Here is a 26,593-nt window from a genome sequence, read left to right on the forward strand (position 1 = left end):
GAAAGCTCTTTTTTTGAGAGCCCAGGTGGTCGTGTGGTCTAGCGGGACGGCTGCAGTGCAGGCGATTTGGTGTCACGATATCACAGTAGCATGGGTTCGAATCCCGGCGAGGGAAGAACCAAAAATTTGCGAAAGCAAATTTACAGATCTAACATTGTTGGGTTGATGTTATAAAGCCTATTCATTTTTATGCATGGCAAACCTCCATTGGACCAGTTGCCAAATTGGTAGCTATTTCAGAAAAAAAATAATGAGACCAAATTTGACATATTTCTTGACAATACCTCTATATGTCCACTTCCACTTTGGTCCATATTACTGAGGTATCCTATATCTCTAATGTTCATCAGGAAAGCAGCACAGTGCTGTATTATATTATGACTAGGTTGGATATCTGAAGAAGAGAAAAAATCATTCTCTTAACACATATTGCTAATATCATAATAATAGTGCCTTATAAAACTTTTATTACAACAAGAGGCTCTCGAGAGCCTGAATCGCTCACCTGAATTATTTCGGTTAAATCTCTCATCAATGATTATTTTGGCTTTTCAATTTATTTAAATGTTCTTTGAATCGTCCTTTTTTCTTCAAAAGCGAAAAAAAACCAACATTTTCTCCTATGTTCTATTTTAACCATAGGAGCTATGTTTCTTGACATACAAGGAAATAAAATATAAAATTTATACTAGATACTCTGAAACTCATTTAGCCTAAGTTTGGCCGAAATTGATACAGCAGTTTCAAAGGAGAAGATTTTTTAAAGTAAGTCAACATGATGAACAAATTGTGAAAAAAGTCTTTAAAGGGCAATAACTCCTTAAGGGGTCAATTGACAATTTTGGTCAAATTGACTTATTTGTAGATCTTACTTTGCTTAACATTTTTGCTATTAACAGTTTATCTGTATCTATAAAAATATTCAAGATAACCAAAAACAGCAAAATTTCTTTAAAATCATCAATTCAGGGGCATTTATACCTGAAAAACCAGTTACCCAATTGGGCTGAAAATTTCAGGACAGGTAGACCTTGACCTAATAAATACTTTAACTTTATTGTCTTATTTGCTCTAAATGCTGGAGTTTTTGAGATATAAGCCAAAAACTGCATTTTACCCTGTGTTCTATTTTTAGCCATGACAGCCATGTTTTTTGACGAAATAGAAAATAAAACACAAACTTCATTTTATACACCCTACTGATCATTCAGTTGAAGTTTGGTTGAATTTGGTTGAGTAGTTTTAGAGGAGAAGATTTTTTAAAGTTAGCAAATATGATGAACAAATTGTGAAAAATTGTCATTAAAGGACAATAACCCCTTAAGGGACCAATTGACAATTTTGGTTATATTAACTTATTTGTAGATCTTACTTTGCTGATCATTTTTGCTGTTTACAGTTTATCTTTATCTATAATAATATTCAAGATAATGACCAAAAACTGCAAAATTTCCTTAAAATTACCAATTAAGTGGCAGAAACCCAACAAAATTCATCTGAAATTATCAGGGCTGATAAATTTTGACCTAATGAACATTTTTACCCCATGTCAGATTTGCTCTAAATGCTTTCGTTTTTGAGATATAAGCCAAAAACTGCATTTGACCCCTATGTTCTATTTTTAGCAATGGCGACCATGTTTGTTGATAGATCAAAACTTCTGATACAATTCATAAACTAGATACCCTAAGGAACATTCAGATAAAGTTTGGAAATATTTGGCCAAGTAGTTTCAGAGGAGAAGATTCTTGAAATAGTTTACGACGACAGACGACGATGACGGACGCCAAGTGATGGCATAAGCTCACTTGGCCCTTCGGACCAGGTTAGCTAAAAAGTTACCTCATTGTATTTTATTTTAATAATGGTACAATTTGGAAAATTAAAAAGAGGGAGTGTCTAGAGCATTTAACAATGGTTTCAATTTGACTCTTGACCTCTTATTTTATGCTTTTCAGTGTTCCCTGCAACTATTGTAAAAAAAATAAGCAATTATCAATTCTTGTGATATCTTTTCAAAGAAATAACAGCCATTTAAAAAATTGGTGTAGAAGAGTTGCTTTAAAAACAGTAATAGCTGTAGGGCTTTGCTCATTGTTGAAGGCCGTACAGTGACCTATAGATGTTAATTTCTGTGTCATTTTGGTCTCTTGTGGAGAGATGTCTCATTGGCAATCATACCACATCTTTTTTTTTATCTAATGTTTTTTTTTTTAAATATTTTATAAGAATACCTTGTCCTAATCTAACAGAAGTTATACAAGTTTTAGTTTTCTTGATGAGATCTTGTAATGTTGAATTTTCTCCAAGTGACTCATTCATGTTGTATTGTTGTAGATCAGCTAGCAGTGTATACCATCGTATGTGTTTAGATAATGTGTAGGATAACTCTGCTACAACACGGTCAGCCACCATCAGCAACTGTCTAGCTCTTTCATATATCTGAAATGTGGGAAGAGTTGATATGGTTAAATCAGTTTTTCTATTCATAAAGGGACATAACAAGAATGGTGAACGTAGTGCTACCAAAATACCAAATTGATTTGTTTTTGGTGGTAATAAGCATTGTGTATAAGTTTTATTTGGTAAAGGCAAAGTAAAATTAAAAGGAAGTTAAATAAAGACAGCAGTAGAATTTAACAAAACTTCTTTCCATCAATAGATTATACACAGAATATAAAAATATTCTCAATGTTACGATACTCAGTTGTAAATAACCTTACCCTAACATCCATCAAATGGCAAGCTTTTCCCACCAGGAGGTAAATATAGGCTTGATCAGGACTAGATGTCAAATTATATATGACTTGGTGCATTTCTCTTGGAACCTTCCACTGTAAAATAATATTATTCAGTTAATAAAGAAAATAAAAGTTAGGAGTTTTCACTTGAATTAAGATAGTGAAGAGATCATATTTCCAAATTCACAGTGGTTTTTCATATTTCGTATTTTTCAACAGTAATATGATATTGGTTATATTTTCAATTGTTTAACATTCTACATATTTTACAGCCATGTTTCAGTCATTTTATATTTATCTACCACTTGCATTTATCCATGTCTTCAATCCTGTTTTAATAACTGCTACATGCAAATATCTATGTTAACTTTTTTTAGCATACTTGAGGCATTTCACAGCTTGTTATGTAGCATATGCTTTGCTTATTATTAAGGCTGTACTGTGGCCTAAAGTTGCTCACATCAACATAATTAACAATTCAAGTTTGACATATTTCCTATGATTAATATTCAACTTTCTTTATACCCAGGAAATTCATGCTAACAAATTTCTCTGAAAATTTAATTGGTGTACAGTATTGTGATGGTTTTTATATAGATTTAACCGTTGGTTTTCCTGTTTGAATGGTTTTGCACTAGTAATAAAGTTTTGGTGCCAAGGCTCCATGTTAAAAGCTGTACCTTGACCTATAATGGTTTACTTTTATAAATTGTTATTTGAATGGAGAATTTAGGTGTGTTAAGTGTCATTGGCACTCATACCACATCTTCCTATATCTATCTATACCTTTTCATTAAGTGACATAACATAGGCTGGAGACCTGCCAAGTTTGGTACAGAGATCTGATACGACATGGCGTATTATGTCAGGGTCATACGAGTACATCAACTGTTGTTCAGGGTTACTTAATGATACAGAGGAATCTGAAAAATTATAAAACAGTAATTAAATGAGTTTCTAACATTTAATGCCAATTAAAATATAAAACAATAAATAAAGTTGTAAAAAAATTAATCTGTATTACATTAATCTGCAATTCAGTTCAACTTGATCTTGATTCTTTAAAGTAATTGTACTGTAATCAAATCATACTAAAGCATTCATCTTATATTCTACATTAAATCTTATCAGTGAAACAATATTTTTTTATTTATGAAACCAAAAAATATTAATATCAAAATGCAAATCTTTTTTAATCAAGCTAAAAGTAACAAGTTTTGCAGTTGAAGTATATAAATTACTTTTATGCATATACTAGAATTTAGACTCGTCTAGAATATATATATATATATATATATACATGTATATAAATATGTAAATATCTAGAACACAAACAAATAAAATATTGCTAATACCAAAATCTACAATATCCCAAGTAATAATAAATGTATAAATGTAACAATTATATACAATGGTTTAAATATAATTCAGTTAAATTTCATCAACACTTCAAATCAATCACCATACAAATTTGCAAATAGATTTGCTAGAAATTCAAATGGATAAATAAAACCATGCATAATCAGGAACTTCACATATTATTATTCAGTTAAAACCTCATGGAAGTGATATCATAGGATGGGAGGGTTTATGTCACACAAATAAACTATGGATTATTAATAAAAGTCCAGTGTGATCAAATTTGGGTCCTGTGCGATTAAATAGGTCTTTATAGGAATATTTTCATTTCTTGTTAATATACTTCTTACCTCTTTTATCATGATTACTTGCTAAATAAGTATTTATTGATTTAGATTATGTATTAAATATTCACCAAATCAAAATTTAATATTCTGACAGCAAATTTCTACAAATTCAAATACATATAAACAAGTCACCAATGTTTTGGGAAACATGCGCACATCCACTCCACTTAGAGTTTTGATGGATAGTTCTCTCATTGGAAATAATACCACATCTTCTGATTTTTAAATCAGAGTGTTTTTGAGTTATTAACATTTTTTTATGAAATAAGTCTTTATACTCCAAAACGTAAAATCAGAATTTTCTAAAAATAGAAAATATCAATACATTTACACAATTCAACAAAGTTTCATGAAAATTGTGAAAAGCATTTTTGAGTTATAGAAAAAAAAATGAAAAATCCTACACTTTTAATAATAAAGAATAACTCAGAATCGTAAAATCTGAAATTTATAAAAATTAAAGGGAGCTTACATCTTTGAATATAAACTATTCACCAAAGTTTCATGAAAATTGGTGGAAGTATTTGAGTTTTTGTCTGAAGTGTTAAAGAGCGATAAGACAGTCAAACAACGGTATACAACTGAAATATCTGGGCTTCTGTGCCACATATTTTTAACAATACTAGAATAATTTCACAGTATCTTTTAAGTATCTTAGGTAGCAAACTTATAGTTAAACATAAATAAGCCTTCTATTACAGAACTTCTTTAAATATTATATATTATTTATGAAACTATTGAAAAAAGTTAAGTGTTGAATTAAAATAATTGGGTATAAAACCAAACCATCCATAAAATATTAATCTACTAATAAAATGACTGGCATATAAACTTGGCATAACACAGAAATAAAAAAGCAACTTTTTTCTTTTTTTCAAGCATAACATTTTTCATGTCCTATCACCTCAATTGTATTTTATGTAAAATATGGAGCTGCATGCTACAGAAACGCAACCCTGAATACCTCTGATCATTTGTAATTCAGTTGGTTGTTGGCTGAGAGATGACAAAGTAGACACCGTAGATAGACTCCTCATTGTCGGGAGGGAAGTCCTCAAAAGATTACCTTTGATCATATCTAGAATTTATCAATCAAAAATCAGGCTAGCTCAAAAACATTATATATCAGTAATTGAAATCAATAAATAAAAGAAACTTATAATATACAGCTGATACATGTATGTTGATTTTAAAATAAAGGTTAGTTTTCTTTAGATTAATTATTGGTTGTTCATCTGCAATTTGATTGAAGAGACATTTACTAGACTTATTTTCTCCCAACACTTTGTTGTCTTCCCTTCATTAATAAACACAGTATATAGGATTGAGTCACTCATTAAGATATTATTTATATACATTATATAAATCACATGTATAATACACACCAGTGATTATTATAACATTTGAATATCAAAGCAATAACTGATGCAAACTGCTAAGTTTACTCCTAAAAATCCACAAATACCAAAAAAGAAAAAGTAATACAAGACATATTGTAGTTTAGTGTATTCAGAATCGATAGAGCAATACCTGCCAAACACATTATGTAGAAGGCATTAGCCACTGCATGTGAAGAACCTTAAGGATTTTATCTAATATCTAAAAGAAATTAATTTCATCATGAGTTTTGTTTTTACCATTTAGGTCCTATTTCCTGATGTTTTTTACTAAAATTAATCACTTATATAAATACCTTTTGTTTTTATGTATTGTTTGTTTGCTGTCACAGTAATTTATATCCCACATCTCCTTTTATCATTTTATCATCAAAAATAATCTTTTAACATAGAATGCTGTAAAGCAATATCTTATACATTTTTTATATAATTGATTTTTTTAATTTTAATTTTTTTTTTATATCTTTTGTTTTTTAAAAAGTCTATGAGCTTGTCCTTTGTAGTTATCAATAGAATGACTCATAAATTGTAGTTCTATATTGTTGAAGAATTTAACTTATAATATGAAAAAATGTATTTGAAATACTAGGTTAATATGAAGAAAAGCATTTGCAAGAAGCCTGTATTAATTTTCTGGTGATTGCCGAAATAATTTTATGTAATAAGTGATCAACAACTTCTATCCAATATATTTTAAAACCACAGTGCAAAGTGTCTACAATATTAAAATAAAAATCCTAATTTGTGATCTTCACACATTTAAGTGAAAAAAATAATAAAAATTAAGATGTACTAAAAAGTTAGTATCTGACATTATCAAAATGTACGGTCTTATTTTAAGAAGCTACACACATCTATGATGTTCTTCTAATAGCTATCTGTGCACCAATTTTGGTTACCTGTAGAATGAGCAGTTGATGGACGAGTCCTTGTTGAAAAAGAGGTCAAGGTAGGTTCCCTTGAGAAACTTGTCTGAGTATTGTACCGTGAAATAGGTGGGAATCGTGACCTGATGACTTTTAAATGATTAAAATAAAAAAATATCGATAAATCTAATTATAAAATAAATGTTCTAAGAATTTGATATTTGAATTATTCTATTTATTCCTGTTATTTGAGTATATTCTTTTTATTCATTTTTTAAGCAAATAAACTAAATGAAGGGAGAATGTGTTTTTAGGAACATAGATGATGCCCCACTTGCAAATAACGTTATAGAGGAGCATAGCTCCAGAAGGGTAAAAGTGAGGCCACCCAATTTCCAACTTGTTATGTGTTTTGTGGGTAATCAGCATTATGTATAAGTTTCATAATATTTAGTAGAGGCAAACTAGAGTATGAGAATGGAAACCAATTTTGGGACTAAGTATGTACAGACCAACACATGGACAAGGATAACACTTAATGTCCCTCCACTTTGGCGGAGACATAAAAATGCAGAATATTTAATTTTCTATGCATTCTCACTTTGTTTGATGCATTGTAACCATTGTAAATATAATGAATAATTTCTAACATAATGATGCAATTGCAAAAATATGAAAAACCTTTTTTTACACATGATGGCTCAACTTTACAATAAAAATATTTTATTTTCAACACAAAACTGTTTGTACTCAAATTAATTGATATATCAACCCAAATGAAAACAAGAATGCAAGCAATGTCCCCCACACGTAACTGAAAGAAGTGGAAAACATGAAGTATTTTTCTGACATATCCAATAAAGGGCTGCGCTTTAGCGCATGATACGCCCGTTACTCTTGGTATAGTTGATGTAAAATCTGATATTTATACAAATCAAAAGAGATGTTACATTAATATATTCACCAAAGTTTCACCAAAGTTGCATAAAATCCCCCTTTTTTAAGTATAAAAATTCATTACTTTTTTAAGTATTAAAATTCATTACTTAAGAAAATGCAAAATCTAAAATTTATAAAAATGGAAAGGGAGCTTATGTCAATAGATATATAAACAATTTATCAAAGTTGCATAAAACTTTGTGAAAGTGTTAGTTATTGTCCCAAAATTGGAAAATCCCCCCTTTTTTAAGCATAAAAATTCATAACACAGAAATGTAAAATCTGAAATTTATAAAAATTGAAAGGGAGCTTACATCAATAGATATAAACAATTCACCAAAGTTTCATGGACATTGGTGAAAGCCTTTTTGAGTTATTGTCCGAAGTGTTAAAAATCCCCCTTTTTTTATAAATAAAGCCCCATAAATCCAAAACTTAAAATCTGAAATTTATAAAAATTGAAAGGGAGCTTTCATCAATAGATATAAACAATTCACCAAAGTGTCATGAACATTGGTGAAAGCTTTTTTGAGTTATTGTCCGAAGTGTTGAAAATGCCCCCTTTTTTATGAATAAAGCCCCATAAATCCAAAACTTAAAATCTGAAATTAAAAAAAACCGAAAGGGAGCTTAAGTCAATAGATATAAACAATTCACTTAAGTTTCATGGAAATTGGTGAAAGTGTTTTTGAGTTATTGTCCGAAGTGTGGACGACGGACGGACGGACAACGGTATACCATAATACGTCCCGTCTTAAAGACGGGCGTATAAAAAGTGCTCATCAAATATCAGACCTTCAGACATTCAATTCCAGTGGTTCATGTAAAAAGAGTGACAAAATAATTTGTTGAAAGGACAGATAGACAAGATGATTACAATATAGCCCTCACTTTTATAGAAAGGGTTTAATAAGATAACAAAGCAAGACCTTGTTCTCATAAGGGTTAGTAAAATACTTGCACCAGCCAACATGATTTAAACTGATAACTGAAAACTGCAAAGGATATTCACTGAACTGTATAAAACTTATTTGTATGACTCAAATAGTCATTTAAATGCAAAAGACTTGACTTTGTTCTATACAGTTCAATGAGCTACGAAATTAGTCCAAAATAAACACGTTAGGAGTCAATGGAGTCATTTCAAACATATATTTTTCATAATTCAGGTTACTGAAAATTATAAAATGAGATGAATTATGAGTAAAAAAACCATGAATTGAAATTTTCATTATGAAAACATACACTGTCCATAAGGTAATGCTTGTTTGAATTTTAAGTTTATCAAATTCATAAAACCAAATTTTTATCAAAAATACATGGTATTATTGATTGATTGTTGGTTGCTTAACTCCTAGAGCTATGGTTAAATTGCATTAAGAAAAATCTCGTTTAAAATTAAATCCCTCGTCTTATTTTTTTTTAAGAAACCTGGAACTATTTGTTTTATGGTTTTAACAGAAAAATTCAAACTAATATAAAAGCATTACCTCTTAAACCAGTGTTTAGTGTTAATTAAATTCTTGTACATAAAAATTTCAGCATTTTCACAAACCTGTCATTTCTACCATAAAATACAAAACAATAAAATATTTTGAAATTAACAGTGTATCATGTTCATCTTTAAATACTTCATTTTCTAATTTCATTTGATAACAAATTTTAAAGTCTGCAAATCATAATGAATTATTTAATTTTGAAATCCTATTGGTACCATAAAATAAAGTCTAAACGGAATTTCATTCCAAATAAGTTATAAAACTACAGTATCAAAATTATTGTGACTATTCTTCTGTAGTTGGGTGACAAATAAATGCCTTAATTCAGCAAATTACGCATAAAATTAAAAAAAATTGGTAGGTTCTTCTAATCAATTTTTAAAGGCTATAATAGATTTAAGGTAAATTTAAGATTTATTCATTTTCAGTTGTTCTACTAAATTCTGATTTTTAAAACAAAACAATATAAGATATCATGTATTTGACCTTCAACCTTTATACCTTTTACTGTCAAGATAATAATGTATAAGTTGCAAATAGATATGCAACACAAGCAACTCAGCAAGGACTCTGATGATTTTTCTTGGTGAAAAAGAAAAATTGAAGTCCCCTATTTTTTACCCAAAAATAAACACTAACTCAAATAAAAAAAATGTAATTTTGTGAGTTTTTAATTTTGAAATAAAAAGTTATGCAATATTACAGATGCAAACAGGAAGTAAACCTTATTTCCTTCCAAACTTTTATCAAATAATGTAATTCCAAAGTAAATCATACAACTAAACGACTCCGGATGCGGGAATTTCTCGCTACATTGAAGACCTGTTGGTGACCTTCTGCTGTTGTTTTTTCTATGGTCGGGTTGTTGTCTCTTTGACACATTTCCCATTTCCATTCTCAATTTTAACTAAAGAATACTTTTAAAACTGGTAGTGCATTTTGTTTGTTTGCTTTTATAAAATGTCTTATATCATCCAGTGCAAGTGTGACAAGTCACCACTAATCTTATTATTTATGAATTACACACTCACCTCTACTGGAAGGAAAACTACTACATGTAAGGGTAGCATCATCAAAAGAGTCCGCATAACTTAATTCTGGTTCCCTGATATAAACACTCATTTCCATTATCTCCTGTTCATTAAAATGTTTCTTAAAATCTCCATTCATTATGGCATGATTAAAATGTGATGCTGCAGCAGAAAGGTCCATTAAATGCCTGAAATCAACATACATGTAACAGAACGAATATAATTGCTAGCTCTACTTTCCAAGATTAGATGTAAATGCAAGAAGTTAATTTTGATTATTTTCAAAAAAAAATCATATTGTCTGTAAACAGTAGTTAAACATTATTAATGAAATGAGCTTCATTTACCCTTTTGATATTTACGTTTTTATTACTGGCATACATTTGGTTCTAGTGTAACATTATGATTCTGTTATGTTGAGATGAAAAATCTTTTTTTCAATTGTACTATAAAGTATAGTTATGGGGATTATGATTGTTTATATTGTGGTGAAATGTTTTCTAATACAAAAAATTCTTTTATTTTGGTTTCTCTTTAGTTGCTGTTGATGAAAAAATTCTTTAAGTTGTTTTTTTTTTTTTAAAGCTATATGTTAGTATCTTTTAAGTTGTATTATGTGTTACTGCAAAATTTCAGGGACTCTTTTCTCCTGGTCTTTGGGCATTTTTACCATACTCTTCAGTATCAGATATATGTAACACTACATACTTCATATAATTGATAATATAAAATATAAGAACCTCTTACCACACAAAACATTTCAGATTTGATTTCTGGCTAAAAGAGGCACCATGTAATGCTCTCCCTAAAACCTGGAAAATATTCAATAACAGTAAATTCAATGTACCTCTTACGCCTCAGACTAATACATTAAAATTTAGGAAGTTTTTATCACTTCCTTCTTGAAATTACTTCCCCTTTATACATTATTTTAAAACTATAATCCATTGGATTGTTGGTTCTTTATTGGTATATTCTATTTCATCTGTTGACATTCAAATCCTAGCTTTTATAATTTTGACCAACCATAAATATGATATCATATATCATTCATAAGTACATGTATGGTTACATGAGGACACTTTTTCTACATTTTTTTCAATTATTCTTATTTGACCACCTTCTTTATTCTCTATTCTTTGTTTTTTGTCCTTTAATCTCCCTTTCCCCCTATTAATCTCTATTCTGTAAACCTGACCCAGACCCACTTATATTTCACTGAACTACTGTGAGTAAATCTTTTCATCCTAGGCTGACAACAAATTCATTAACAATACATCTAAGTATACATACTAAGATGAGGAATTCTATAGTTTGTGGATCAGCATCTTCTATAACATCTGCTAACAGGGAAACTAAAGCTTTGCCCTCCATCACACCTCTCACTACATTACATATACTGACTTGTACATATACCTCACTTAAACTGAAAAAAAACACTACATTACATATACTGACTTGTACATATACCTCACTTAAACTGAAAGAAAACACTACATTACATATACTGACTTGTACATTAACCTTACTTAAACTGAAAGAAAACACTACATTACATATACTGACTTGTACATAAACCTCACTTAAACTGAAAGAAAACACTACGTTACATATACTGACTTGTACATATACCTCACTTAAACTGAAAGAAAACACTACATTACATATACTGACTTGTACATAAACCTCACTTAAACTGAAAGAAAAGCTGTTTATATTAAGACTGGGATATAGATGTAAATAAGACAATAATTTTAGCACACAAACATCATGTTTAATAAAAGAAACAACTTGTTTTCATGTTTATCTTCATTGTCAAAATTGCTTTGAGATCTTCAGTAATGGAAATTAGCTCTCATGCTGACTAAATTTTCAAAATTTAACTTATCCTTTCACCTTATAAAAAAAGGGGGGTAAAAAAATCCTTTTTTTTAAAATTTCAAATCATTAAAAGTGAACTGCATATTTATGAATCTCCCAGAGTCAAACCTATGACCCACAGTAGAGGTCACATGAGAAAAATCCTCCTGACAATATTACAATGCCATATTCAGCCTTTTGGTTGAATTTATTCACAAATAACTTGTACAGATAAAGTTTTTATTTATTACCTATCTCCTTTTGTTCCTATTTCATCTTCTAATTCACTTCTGTATATCATAGTTAGTTCCTGTCGTAAGTTGTCTTCTATTAATACATCAACTATACCCTACAGATATATCAAGGCAAATTTATGACAAACACATATTTTTTTCTTTATTTAAGATCAGAATCTTTATCACTTTCTATAATAGAAAAAAAGTACACACACAAATTTTTTTGCCTGCTTTACTGATCATCATTAAAATGATGTTGAAAGTCTTTAAAGATAGTTCTAAAAACTTTGAATTATAAAGTTTTTATTCTGACACTATACATCCTATTGGAGTATTTCTTTACCAAACATCACAGGAAGATGTTAACCTTGAAATCAATTTTATAACAAGGCTGTGATCTTTAACCTTTAAATACTCAGAGAATTTTTCCTTTGAAACCACTTTGAGGATAGGCCTCTGACTTCATAGGAGGATATTTACCTCCAAATATTTTCTTAATATACTTTTGATCGTTCATCAAACATAAGCAACCTAGAATTTTTATTAGCTTAAGGTCAAGGAACAGTAAATGGGCTATGTCGCAGATTTTGCTAAAAATTTACATACAACCTTGGCTCGTTGAACTACAACTGAAAATCGAAAAAATAATACATTTATCTCTTTTATTATCTGAAAAATTGCAGATTGATTTCTTTTGATATGGGTGAATATTTGTATAGAAAGCACATAAAATCGGCGAAAAACCTTCTCAAATTTGTCTTAAAATCGCCAAATCAATAATTCTACTCCATAGATTTTTCTTATAAAACTATATATTGTTGACACATAAATTTCTGTTTTAATGATATAAAATAATCATAGGGTCACCGACTTCGTTTTTTGTCTAATAATCAATTTGATACCTTGTCGGTAGTGAAAAACGTCAAAAATCAACGTTTTACGGCCTGCAACGCGATAACGTTACGATTATTTCGACGTTTTGTCGGATTTTTTCACAAAGAACGCAACTTTGAACGATGTATACCGTAAAAACGAAGTCGGTGACCCTATCTTTATTTTGCATCATTATAACGGGAATTTATCTATCAACAACATATAGTTTTTTAAGAAAAATCTATGGAGTAGAATTTCAAATTTGGCGATTTTAAGACAAATTTTAGAAGGGTTTTCGCCGATTTCCAGTGCTTTCTATACAAATGTCACCCATTTTGTAAGAATTCAAACAGTAATATTTCAAATGATAATTGAGATAAATACATTATTTTTTCGATTTTCAGTTGAAGTTCATCGAGCCAGAGTTGTATGCCAAATTTTACCGAAATCTGTGACATAGCCCATTTACTGTCACTTGACCTTAATCTTTTTTAGGAGAAGACTTTGACTTAGTTGTTGGTTTTTACCTTGAAACCATTTCTCCGACAAGCCTCTGATTTTTCATACAATGTAACTTTTTCAGGAGGTTCTTGTTGAGTAACACCCTGTAAACTCTGGCAACCATGATGATATCCTTTTAACCTGGCATTATCTACATTGATAAACACTGGATCATCTACCTAGAAATGGAAGGGTTAAATATATACTGACTACTGTCATGCATTGTCAATGGCTAGACCCATGATACTGTCTATATTTAACATGGAAAACTTTCTTACAGGATATTGCATGATACTGTCTATATTTAACATGGAAAACTTTCTTACAGGATATTGCATGATACTGTCTATATTTAACATGGAAAACTTTCTTACAGGATATTGCATGATACTGTCTATATTTAACATGGAAAACTTTCTTACAGGATATTGCATGATACTGTCTATATTTAACATGGAAAACTTTCTTACAGGATATCCTAACATACTGCTGAGCTACATTATACAAAATTATTAAAGCAGTGATTTATAAAAGTTAGGATTATTTGAATGTTAATTGATAGGCGGTCATATTTTTTTCAATCACATGATATGCAGAGCCTTCTGATAGGTTGTTATTGCTCTTGTCAACACTGATGCATAGACCATTACAATATCCCTTTTCAGTAATGGAACTTAGAATTACACTACGATTTTTTTATAGAAAGTACTTTGTTATTGCTCTTGTCAACACTGATGCATAGACCATTACAATATCCCTTTTCAGTAATGGAACTTAGAATTACACTACGATTTTTTTATAGAAAGTACTTTGTTATTCAGTAATGGAACTTAGAATTACACTACGATTTTTTTATAGAAAGTACTTTGTTATTGCTCTTGTCAACACTGATGCATAGACCATTACAATATCCGTTTTCAGTAATGGAACTTAGAATTACACTACGATTTTTTTATAGAAAGTACTTTGTTATTGCTCTTGTCAACACTGATGCATAGACCATTACAATATCCCTTTTCAGTAATGGAACTTAGAATTACACTATGATTTTTTTATAGAAAGTACTTTGTAATTGCCCTTGTCAACACTGATGCATAGACCATTACAATATCCGTTTTCAGTAATGGAACTTAGAATTACACTACGATTTTTTTATAGAAAGTACTTTGTAATTGCCCTTGTCAACACTGATGCATAGACCATTACAATATCCGTTTTCAGTAATGGAACTTAGAATTACACTACGATTTTTTTATAGAAAGTACTTTGTTATTGCTCTTGTCAACACTGATGCATAGACCATTACAATATCCCTTTTCAGTAATGGAACTTAGAATTACACTATGATTTTTTTATAGAAAGTACTTTGTTATTGCTCTTGTCAACACTGATGCATAGACCATTACAATATCCCTTTTCAGTAATGGAACTTAGAATTACACTATGATTTTTTTATAGAAAGTACTTTGTAATTGCCCTTGTCAACACTGATGCATAAAACATTACAATATCCCTTTTCAGTAATGGAACTTAGAATTACACTATGATTTTTTTATAGAAAGTACTTTGTTATTGCTCTTGTCAACACTGATGCATAGACCATTACAATATCCCTTTTCAGTAATGGAACTTAGAATTACACTATGATTTTTTTGTAGAAAGTACTTTGTAATTGCCCTTGTCAACACTGATGCATAGAACATTACAATATCCCTTTTCAGTAATGGAACTTAGAATTACACTATTATTTTTTTATAGAAAGTACTTTGTAATTGCCCTTGTCAACACTGATGCATAGAACATTACAATATCCGTTTTCAGTAATGGAACTTAGAATTACACTATGATTTTTTTTAAAGAAAGTACTTTGTAATTGCCCTTGTCAACACTGATGCATAGACCATTACAATATCCCTTTTCAGTAATGGAACTTAGAATTACACTATGATTTTTTTATAGAAAGTACTTTGTAATTGCCCTTGTCAACACTGATGCATAGACCATTACAATATCCCTTTTCAGTAATGGAACTTAGAAATACACTATGATTTCTTTATAGAAAGTACTGCAGAACTTTTATGTAACATTTATGGCATGGACGTGTCAATGAGACAGCAATGTTCAACATTGTGTTTGTGTGTACATACCTGTATTATAAGATCTGAAGTGTGTTTAAACATTGTGTATGCTTGTGTATAAGCCTCCTGGTAGAAGAAAAATGTTCCTAAATCATAGTATAACTGAAAATAGAAAACAAACAACTATATTTCAATTTTGATTACTATTTATGATTTCAGAATACATAAATAGATATAAGTTATATCATTGAAGTCTTATTCTTTTGTATGCAAAAGGGAAAATATTCATGATCATTGAGTTATTTATGATAAATTCTCCTTTATTTGTACGTTTAACCTTGCAAAATCTGTATGTGCCTGTCCCAAGTCAATAGCCTGTAATTCAGTAATTTTGTTGCTGTGCTTCTTGTTTTCTTGTTCGAATTGTTATTCATTTGTCATTTCTGGGACTTTTATAGCTGGTAATGCTGTTTGGGATTTGCTCATTGATAAAGGCTCTAAAGTGAACTGTAGTTACCAAACTTCTACATCTCATTCTATCATACCAAATCTTTTTATTTTTTATATGAAGACAAAACAAAATGGTGGTTAAAAAATTCTTTGAAACATCATTCAACCTGTCAGAAATGAATAATGTTTATTATAATATATATGCTACATATATAATTTACCTGACAGTGATATTCTTGTGGAGTTACTGTTGCACAGTTATCCCATATCAAACTAAAATCCTCAGTGTTATCACTTAGTACGGGAAAACATTTGGAGACAGGCAATTTTAGGACACGCCCACATTGTATACACTTCTCTAAATTCTCTATTGAGACTGCAGTAGACTCTCTGAGCTGAAATAACAAAAACAAGAATTACAAAGACCCTTAAAATCAAAATATTATATAGTGCATCAAATCATCATAAAATTTATTTGATAATTACATATGTATTAAATCATTTCTTTTTGGTATAAGTTCAGTACATACTGACCCTCTACAACTGGAAAATTTCAAAACTTTATTGCCCTTAGGTACTCCATTTATAATTTGACAATAAACAAAAAGGTGACGATTATGATCAACTGAGTTAGATATTTTGATCATATTGATAGAATTAGTTATCTGTCACAACAACAGATATTTTGTTTATAAACAAGTGAAACTGCGAGCTACTGCTCACTGATGATACCCCCGCCTCAAGTGGATAATATTAATAGTGTAAAAATATGCAAGTGATCGGTAAACAGGAAGTTGTCGAGTGATGAATCTGAAAACGCATAACACGGTATAGCTGACTTATAAAATCCTGAAACCAAATTTCAGAAATCCTTGTATTGTAGTTCCTGAGAAAAATGTGACAAAAATTTTCAACTTGGCTTTCATGTGTAAAATCATACAAGTGTTCGGTAACAGGAAGCTGTCAAGTGATCAATCTGAAAACGCATCACACGTTTATGGCTGACATATATAAATGTTGATACCAAATTACAGAAAGAGTGGATGTGTAGTTCCTGAGAAAAATGTGACCAAAGTTTCATGGGACGGACTGACTGACGGACAGACAGAGGTAAAACAGTATACCCCCTTTTTTCAAAGCGGGGGTATAAAAATTAAGGTGAAGAAATCCTCATTAAACTGCTAGGTTTAAATTAAAGCTAAACAAGAATGTGTCCATATAACACTGTTGCCCCACTCAAACTTTAATTTTCTATATTTAGTGGACCGTGAAATTGGGTGGAAAATTAAATTGACATTCAAATTAGAAAGACCATATCATAGTTTAAAGTTGAATGGACTTCAACTTCATCAATATTAACCTTGACCAAAAACTTTAACCTGAAGCAGGACAGACCACTGACAGAGGAACAGACAAACAAACCGAAAAAAAATAATGCCCATAAATTGGGCACAAAAATGTAGCTCATTCTGAAAATGCTACTGTTGGGAAGATGGTTGGAGATAACTGTATTGTACATGTCACTGTCAGTTTTTTATTTTTATCTATTTTTTATTTGAACTTTAAAAAAAAAAAAAAAGCCACTAAATTGTTGTTTTTAAAATATAGATTAACATTAAGTAAAACTTCCATATCACTTCTTACCATAGAAATGCATCTTTCCCTCTCTTTATAGTATAAAATGTTACTCATTCTTCAATGTACTTACATTTCTCATTATGATTTCATTCAAAGCATGGTATGCTATAGCAGGGTCTACCTGGCCTTGACTGAAAAGACAAATAACAACATAAATTTTCTTTATATAGCAATTGATTTTTTCTGTATTTTTAATAATCATTATATCCGAGTTGCACTTAAAAATTACTGTAAATTCAGAAATTATTGCGAGGTTTTTATTATTGTGAAAAATGTGACAGAGTTGTAATCACAATAATTTAAACTCGCATTTTGTAATATTTTATATGAATTAAACAGGATTTTTCTCAAAATCGTAAAAATTAAAATCGAATTTTGGTTTAAAATGACAAAATCGCAATAATAAATGCACGCAATAATTTCTGAATTTACAGTAATTAATTTGAAATTTTATCATGTTATTTTCTTTTCATTAATACAATAAGTGTAATAATGTACATCAACAGTTTATTGACCTGAAGACTTAGATTTCCACATTCCTTCTATCTGACTTATAATGCTCACCAACCAGTTATATATTTTACAAGAACAAATGGTCAATGCACAGCATTCAACTATATTACTGGTCTTGTACAATATATTTTTTCTATTATTATCACTAATTGGATTCATTTTTGCAGAAGTACCTTTTACTATTGAGAACTGAGATAAACTTGCATTTTCTCAGATATTTGATTTTATGGTGTTGCCAAAGTCTGTCTACATTCTAATAGAAAATTTGTAATTCATTGAACGTTTAAATTTGTGGTAACACTGTACCCATGAAATCTTCATAAAATTGGTATGAATAATAATTAATCCACAGTGTTATACTTTGATTATTTGTCTTTTCAATACACCTTATCGCTATTTGTCCACCATTACTGGATATCACACAGGTTCCCATAAAATTTTGATGTCATAATACAAAATATCTGACGCCACAATGGAAAAGTGATTGTTGAATGCGTCAAAAGTTCAAGCGGCCGGGTCAGCCGGGATTAGCAATAAGGTGTATTGTACTCTACTCAAAGATCATAGAATTACTTTCAGTGTTTATTAGGAATTCTAGCTATTTTGTGATGTGTAACACATTGTCTAACTAATTAAACACTTTTTATTTGTATATTACATAGACTCATTCAACATGGTAAATATTTTTTTTTTAGAAACAACAGTATTAGTTCTTGAACTGCACGCATATTAAATTACCAGCAAATGAAATACCACACAACTATACCATCTGAACTAACTTCTTTTCAATAGATTTTTCACTTCTAAGTAAATGCCAATTTAGAATACATTTTGTGTTTTATTATATAATCCTCATATCTATGATAACAAAAACACATCTGGCTAAAATTAACATCACTGAAAGCTCAGATTTTACATAAAAAATGTCAAAAAGACACAGAAAATTAGCAATAAAAATGAAGTTATCCATTGACCAATGAAACCTACACCAATTAACAATCAAATGAATGGTTGATTTCTTTGTGAAATTTGTACAAAAAATAAAGACATTCACAAATCAACACATTTGACAATTTACCTGAACAAAATCAGGTAAAACTGCAAAAGTTAATAGTAACTTATTTGTAAATGGAGGGATGTTTTAACGCATCAATGTAAATATAACGGATTTTGATGAGACTGTCATTAATGTGAGAGGGTTAGCGCTATAGAACCAGGTTTAATCCACCATTTTCTACATTTGAAAATGCCTGTACCAAGTCAGGAATATGACAGTTCTTGTCCATTCGTTTTTGATGCGTTTTGTTATTTGATTTTGCCATGTGATTATGGACTTTCCAAATTGATTTTCCTCTAAGTTCGGTATTTTTGTGATTTTACTTTTTCCATTGAAATTACTTTTTTACATTTCTTTTAAACATTGGCGTGTTGGACATGATATCCATTTGAAATACATTAAGAGTGTAGGATTTTATATCAGCATTTAGAGCTTGCATTCTATAACTGTGAAATTTCTCTTTTGTTCAAAAAGGTTTCACAATTAATATGTTTTTCTGTTTTCCTTCAATAATTTGTACATACATTAGGTTGTTAGTTTTCTCATTTGAATGGTTTTACATTTGTCATTTCAGGGCCTGTTATGGGCTTAAATTTAAATTTGTGCTCATTGTTGAAGGCTATACAGTGGCCTATAGTTGTCTCATTGACAATTGTACCTGATCTTATTTTTTTCATAACAAGCTACCAGTTATAGTCATCAATTATTACTGCTGGTCTTTTTTTTTTTTTTATCTTTAAAGCTTGACATATCAAATAGAAACCAATTTATTGTAAAAGACAATATATTGACCGCTAAATGTACAATAAAATTATTTTTTAACTGTGAAAAATAAATATGAGAAAGCAGTACCTTTTAAAATAAGATAAAAAATCACATCTTTAATCAAGCATACTTCCAAAATAAGAATTTCCGTAATCAAAAACGAAATTTACAGCTCTTTTAGTAATAAAATTGTATTGAAAATTAACCCTGTAAATATCTATTCATATATATATATATATTCGACAAGTAAAACAAAACTTACACTTGAACAAATGATTTGATTGGTCTCCTAGGAAAGCTGTCTCTTACAACTGCTAGTAATGTCCTGCAAAAAAAGAAACAAGGTATAGGAACTGAGAGTGTGTTCCTACTACAACCAAGTTTATATGGTCTTTTTGGTCAAGGAGTCTATAAAAGAATGTTTGAATTTTGTGAACAATTGGCAATTGGACACAAGTATAAGTGGCTTGTAGAAAGCTATTACAATGTAGTACAACTGTTCAACACTCCCATTGTTTACAAATACATCAACTTTTTTGTAATATATTTGTTATAGTGTGTGTGTGTGTGTGTCATATAAATTGAGCAAAACATTCCAAAAAAGTGTTTGTTGGTTTATTTAATTTTTGGCTTTAAATCACTCTTTTTACCGGTACAAATTTATTGTTCATGGTTTGTTATTATCAAAACAAGGTTTGTTTAATGTTCTAGCTAGTTGTGTTATGGTTAAAGCCATCAATTTAGGTGGAAGCACTATTTGTAATGATAATTTACCATCTATGATAAAGTTGTAATGAGAAGAGAGTTTCTTCACTGATACTGTTATAATCTGATACAGTGGACTTGATCTCTTCAATGTCTCCATCAACTGTTAACCTCATCAGCTCATTCAGAAGGATCTGTAGTAATGCTACTGGTATACTACAATTATAAACACAAAATAATTACTATTAATTCAATTTCATAAGGTGGCTAAATGAGTACATGTAAAATTCAAATTTAGAATATTTTGCTGGCATTTCTTATATGATTTTTTTTAAAGATTAATGATAACAATTTCAGTAAATATATATATATACAAAATTTGAAATGATTGTTTTTATGAAACTTATTTTGTTATTTTCACCAAACAAAATCATCATAAAAATTTCTAAATTAAAGTGGCATATTTACCCAAACAATGAACTTATGTTACATTAATCCCTGAACAAATATGTGCACTTGACTTTAATGTATGTATTTATTTGGTTTTAAAGGAATATATTTGTGTGCTTGTTCTACATACATGTACATTATTCAAATGGATTCAAACATGAGTTTTTAGATACTGTAGATTGCATTTATTTATTATAATACATGTAATATACTGAAATTTACTCAACGAAAAACTAGAAAGCTTTATACATGATAATACCTCTATTTTAAAACTTTAAAACAAACTCTGTATAGCATTTTTCATTATCGCTCTTTTTAGACACTATACACCTACTTTTTGAGAAGAATATTGAGATTCCAGTTTAAGTGGGCTGCTACTTTCAATGCCAGTAACTTCAGTGCTATCACTTTTTTGCTTTCTTTTACAATTAATTTGTCTGAAAATAAAACAAAGTCTCTGTGAATAACTTCATAGTAATATTAAGGTCAAGTTACAGTAAATAATCTATGTCACAGATTTCAATAAAATTTGGCATACAACTCTAGCTCAATGAACTACAACTGAAAATCGAAAAAATATTGCATTTATCTCAATTATCATTTGAAATATTACTGATTGAATTCTTACAAAATGGGTGAACATTTGTATAGAAAGCACATAAAATCGGCGAAAACCCTTCTATAATTTGTCTTAAAATCGCCAAATCTCTAATTCTACTCCTTAGATTTTTCTTAAAAAACTATATGTTGTTTATAAATGAATTTTCGGTATAATGATGCAAAATAAAGATAGGGTCACCGACTTTGTTTTTATGGTATACTTCATTTAAAGTTGCGTTCTTTGTGAAAAAATCCAACAAAACGTCGAAATAATCATAACGTTATCGCATTGCAGGCTGTAAAACCTAGATTTTAGACGTTTTTCACAACCAATACGGTGACTAATTGATTATTTGACAAAAAACGAAGTCGGTGACCCTATGATTATTTTATATCATTAAAACAGAAATTTATGGGTGAACAATATAAAAAAAATGAAAATTACTATGTAGAAAATTATGTACATGTATAAATAGGGCTAAGGATTCGGATGAACTGCATAACAATTTCTTTAAACACTATTAAAGGAAGAAATGTGCAATAGAACACATAAGAATGAAGATCAAATACCTCATGATTAAATATGCCAAGACTGTAAAAAAAATTAAAGAAATTCAAAGGGTATACATATCAAGGACACAAAAAATGTCTGTCTTTGAGTCAAGATTAATCTCTTTAACTTGATATGTAGTCCTTCAAAGATAAACTTTGTATAGCATTTAAAAGTAGACCTTTCATTTCTTTATTTTTTTCAATTCAGAAAAAAAGTCTTTATGAAAATTTGTAAAACACAATTATATCATAAAATATCAACACACTCTTTGACATTGATTAGTGCATTAATTCAATTACATGTACATTACAAAACAATTATAATACATAGGCATGTAAACAATTATTGGGCAGACATACACGACACAACAGTCCAACAATTTTCTATGTTTTTTTTTAAAGAGAAAAAAATGATTGACTGTATTTTTCAGGATATCTTGCGCTAATGAATGCAATTAGTTAAATCCTTAAAAATGTATTAAACAAGTTTTTTTGTTAATAAGCATACATGTGTAATTTGAATATTTTAATTCAAGATTAAATAAGCCATATGATTTCCTTTGTCATATTTCATATTTCGGCTATTGAATATGCAATTGTTAATGAAAACCTTTAATGCACTGATACTTAAAGGAAATCAATGACTCTATACAAAACTTTTCAAATACATCCATCTGATATGTAAGGTGCTAGATTTTGACACCAACATGACCTAGAATGTCGTTAATACAATGTACATGTAAGTGTCTGTCTGACAGACAATGAACTTATAACCTTTAAGAAATTATGGTCAACAAATTATATACATGAAATGTATTATTTAAATTTTATTGTTTTTCTCTTCTTTTAAGTTTGAAAAAAAAGATTTCTTAAATCTGATTTTCATATTATTTATAACAGAGTAGCAGTGGCTCCAATTACTTCTGTTGTGTTTTTCTTAGTTTTCTACAATTTGCAAGTTAAATGTATTTATTCTATGATATCACAATTTTAAATAGTTTTATAAATTAAAGGTTGTTGTTAATTAATTTCATAAATGCCTGCTTATTTCAATTACATTTTTGAAAATTATGACAAAGCAAACACTTCAGGTAAAAATTCATAAAAAAAAACTTAAAAAAAATATCCTCATTTGTACAGATCATACATATTACAAAAGAAATAACATACTGTATTTCTCATCACTTTAGCATGTTCATATTATTAGTCAATATTTAAGTGCACAAACTTTGTAAAGTAAATCTTTAGAATCTGATTTACAAATCAAATTATAAAAAATACTTCTATCAAGTTTACAATAAACAAGACATTAACAGGTACTTCTGTTGTATCAAAATGTTTAAAGTATAAATGTTTTCACTCCTGTCATATCACCCTTGGTTAGGAATTTATTTTGTGTAGAATGTTCCCTGTGCCTATTAACTTATAAAGGTTTTGGTCACTGTCTATAATATTTGTTATCTATCATATATATATTAGTTAGTTTATTATTTTGTACAAAAATCAGGCCATTGGTTTTTTTGTTTCAAATTGTTTTACATTTTGTTATTTCAGAGCATTTTATAGCCTTTTATACAGTACAAGCTTTGATCATTGTTGAAGGACGTATGTGTACCTGTAAATCTGTTCATCTATATCATTTGGTCTGTTGTGGATGTGGATAGTTGTCCCACTAGCATGCAATCATAATACATCTTCTTATTATCATATCAATTTCAAAAATTGCACTGATAAACCTTTATTTCATGTAAAAGTATACTCAATTTCAAATATAAACATTACGTATATCCCTGCATTACAATAAAAATCTTTATCAATATCTTGACATTTTGATAGACTTCAAAACATGAAATCCTTAGGTCCCGAATCAAAAAAAAAATTAAATGCTGAAAACCCGGAAATTCGAAAAAAAGAATTCCCAGATCCCAAAAGGGTCAATCCTGAAAGTCAATCCTGAAATCCGGAGTTTAAAAAAACACCTGATCCAGACGTTCTAAAAAAGGTCATTCCGCCTTTCATAACCCTATACTTTTATTTAAAAGAAAATGAATTTTCCACATTTCATTTTTTGGTCTGTGTGATTATATGCACATATATAGTAAGTTTGGGTTGTGATACTTAAATAAAGTTTAATTCAAAACCAAGTACAATTTATGTTATTGCCTTCTTTGGTTGACTTTCTTCTCCCTTTTTATGATTATTTTTTTCATAGACAAAAAAGCTTTATATACATGATATACATAACATGTGTATATCCTTAAATGCATACTTAGTTGCAGTTTCTACTTATTAAAAATCTTGTTCAACTGACAACAAAAACAAACCACAGAAAATATACCTATTCAACCTTCCAATATTCATGATATTACCATATCATCTCAAAGAATAAATATTTTCTTCAGTGATCCAAAAATCAATTAAATTATCTCCAATCATTTAAATTGACATTCTCTAATAATTTTTAAAGGTTTTACAGCTGTGAAAAGACAGTGACGAAAGCCGTACAAAATTGTAACAATCTGTTCATTGTTCCGTGACAGACAATATAACATATTTAAATATTGTCAATAGCTATACTAACAAAAAACTATTTACATCGACAAAAAGAAGTTTAAGAATCTTATTAAGCATAATTATTTGGGCACCAAAAGAAATAAATCTTCCAACAGGAAATCTGACTCTATCCAGGGGTTGGATATATGTGGAAAAATCAATTAATAACTTGACTTGTTAATCAAAAATACAATCATTCATAAATTAAAAATTCAATATCTGTCACCTTTTTAAAACTGGTCAATACTTTTAGCAATGTCTTCTGAGTTTTATATGGGCCTAAGAACTAGTTAAAATTATCAATACATGTGTTTAAAACAGATGAAAAACTTCCTTTAACCCTTTCCTCCATAATGATGCCACCCCCTTTACTCTAAGGGGACGCCTTTTGACGCCTGTGTTATAGCTCAGTTGAAACCCCTTGACTACAAAGTGTCTGCATCAGACTTAATAAAATTTGTATTGAATATGATAAGGATATTCATAAGAATATCTGACTAAAATTTATTTGATGGAATATTTGTTTTTCGCTAACGCAATACTTCAAAGCATATTTTCAATATTTTGTTGAAAAATCCTATGTGAATCAAGCATGCAAAAAAATCTTTTCAATGGAATATAATATAATCATTCATTTAATTTTCGTACAAGCAGAAAGAACATTAATCAATTTCATAAATCTGTGAAATGTTGCTTCCATTTTTTCTATCAAATACTTGATATCCACCTTTTTCACTTTTTTTCAGCTCACACCATCAATTTTCAGTAAACAGCGAATTCCAAATCTGGGTAAAATCAGTTGGCAATGGTACATGCATATATTTTTTACATGATAATGAACAGCGCTGAAGGCGGTACATTGACCTATAATGGTTTACTTTTATTAATTATTATTTGGATGGAGAGTTGTCTCATTCAATTGTGTCATTGGCACTCGTACCACTGTGGCACATCTTCTTATATCTATGTATACTTTTAAAGTTGATTAAACCACAACTTCAGGGTAAACTTTCTTAAATAAAACCTTTAACCTGATACCATGGTTACAGAAGGAATTGATGGATGAACTAATAGACTGACCAAAAACATTATGTACCCCTTCTATCAAAGGTACATGTAGATCATAAAAATATGAAATCTACAGAACACATAAAAGTGTAATTTCTTGATCCATCGTAGCTAAGCAACCTCAAATGACATGCACAACTCTGTAGCAGGAATTTTCATTAGGATTTAAATCAAATCTTGAACCTTTTTATTTGCAAGTCATTTTGACTTCAACATGTTCAACCCTGAATATATTATAATCTTTTTTTTTCAGACTTTGAGCACTGTTAATATCTACAAGATGACCCTATTTAATTGAGATTTAGAAAAATTCTTATTCTTAAAAGTAAACTTTATAAATTGTAAAATGAGGCTCTGCCTTCACTTTGTAAACAATGAGATTCTACCAGGATGATGCAAGAAATTTCTGAGTAGAACACTGAAATTTGCAATTTCAGTTATATTTTGAACAACAAAGTGCTTGCTATTATATTAAAAAAAAATCTAAAATATTGTAAAAATTAATGTTTTAATCG

The 26,593-nt window shown here is 29.4% G+C and overlaps 1 protein-coding gene across 1 annotated transcript in view; it reads right to left on the minus strand.

Moving 5' to 3' along the window:
- LOC134720877 (integrator complex subunit 8-like) overlaps positions 1-26,593 on the minus strand; it is a 39,291-nt gene that overhangs the window by 9,690 nt on the left and 3,008 nt on the right. Inside the window, exons 3-17 of the mRNA XM_063583426.1 lie at positions 21,640-21,742; positions 20,925-21,071; positions 20,413-20,475; positions 17,886-17,946; positions 16,399-16,572; positions 15,797-15,889; positions 13,676-13,828; positions 12,291-12,388; positions 11,473-11,605; positions 10,927-10,991; positions 10,180-10,367; positions 3,528-3,664; positions 2,724-2,834; positions 2,235-2,442; positions 285-394 (exon numbers count right to left, since the gene is read on the minus strand). Coding sequence (XP_063439496.1) covers positions 285-394; positions 2,235-2,442; positions 2,724-2,834; positions 3,528-3,664; positions 10,180-10,367; positions 10,927-10,991; positions 11,473-11,605; positions 12,291-12,388; positions 13,676-13,828; positions 15,797-15,889; positions 16,399-16,572; positions 17,886-17,946; positions 20,413-20,475; positions 20,925-21,071; positions 21,640-21,742 — 1,844 coding nt within the window. The remainder of the gene's footprint in view (positions 1-284; positions 395-2,234; positions 2,443-2,723; positions 2,835-3,527; positions 3,665-10,179; positions 10,368-10,926; positions 10,992-11,472; positions 11,606-12,290; positions 12,389-13,675; positions 13,829-15,796; positions 15,890-16,398; positions 16,573-17,885; positions 17,947-20,412; positions 20,476-20,924; positions 21,072-21,639; positions 21,743-26,593) is intronic.

This window comes from Mytilus trossulus, chromosome 6, assembly GCF_036588685.1.
Source record: "Mytilus trossulus isolate FHL-02 chromosome 6, PNRI_Mtr1.1.1.hap1, whole genome shotgun sequence".
Lineage (NCBI taxonomy): Eukaryota > Metazoa > Mollusca > Bivalvia > Mytilida > Mytilidae > Mytilus > Mytilus trossulus.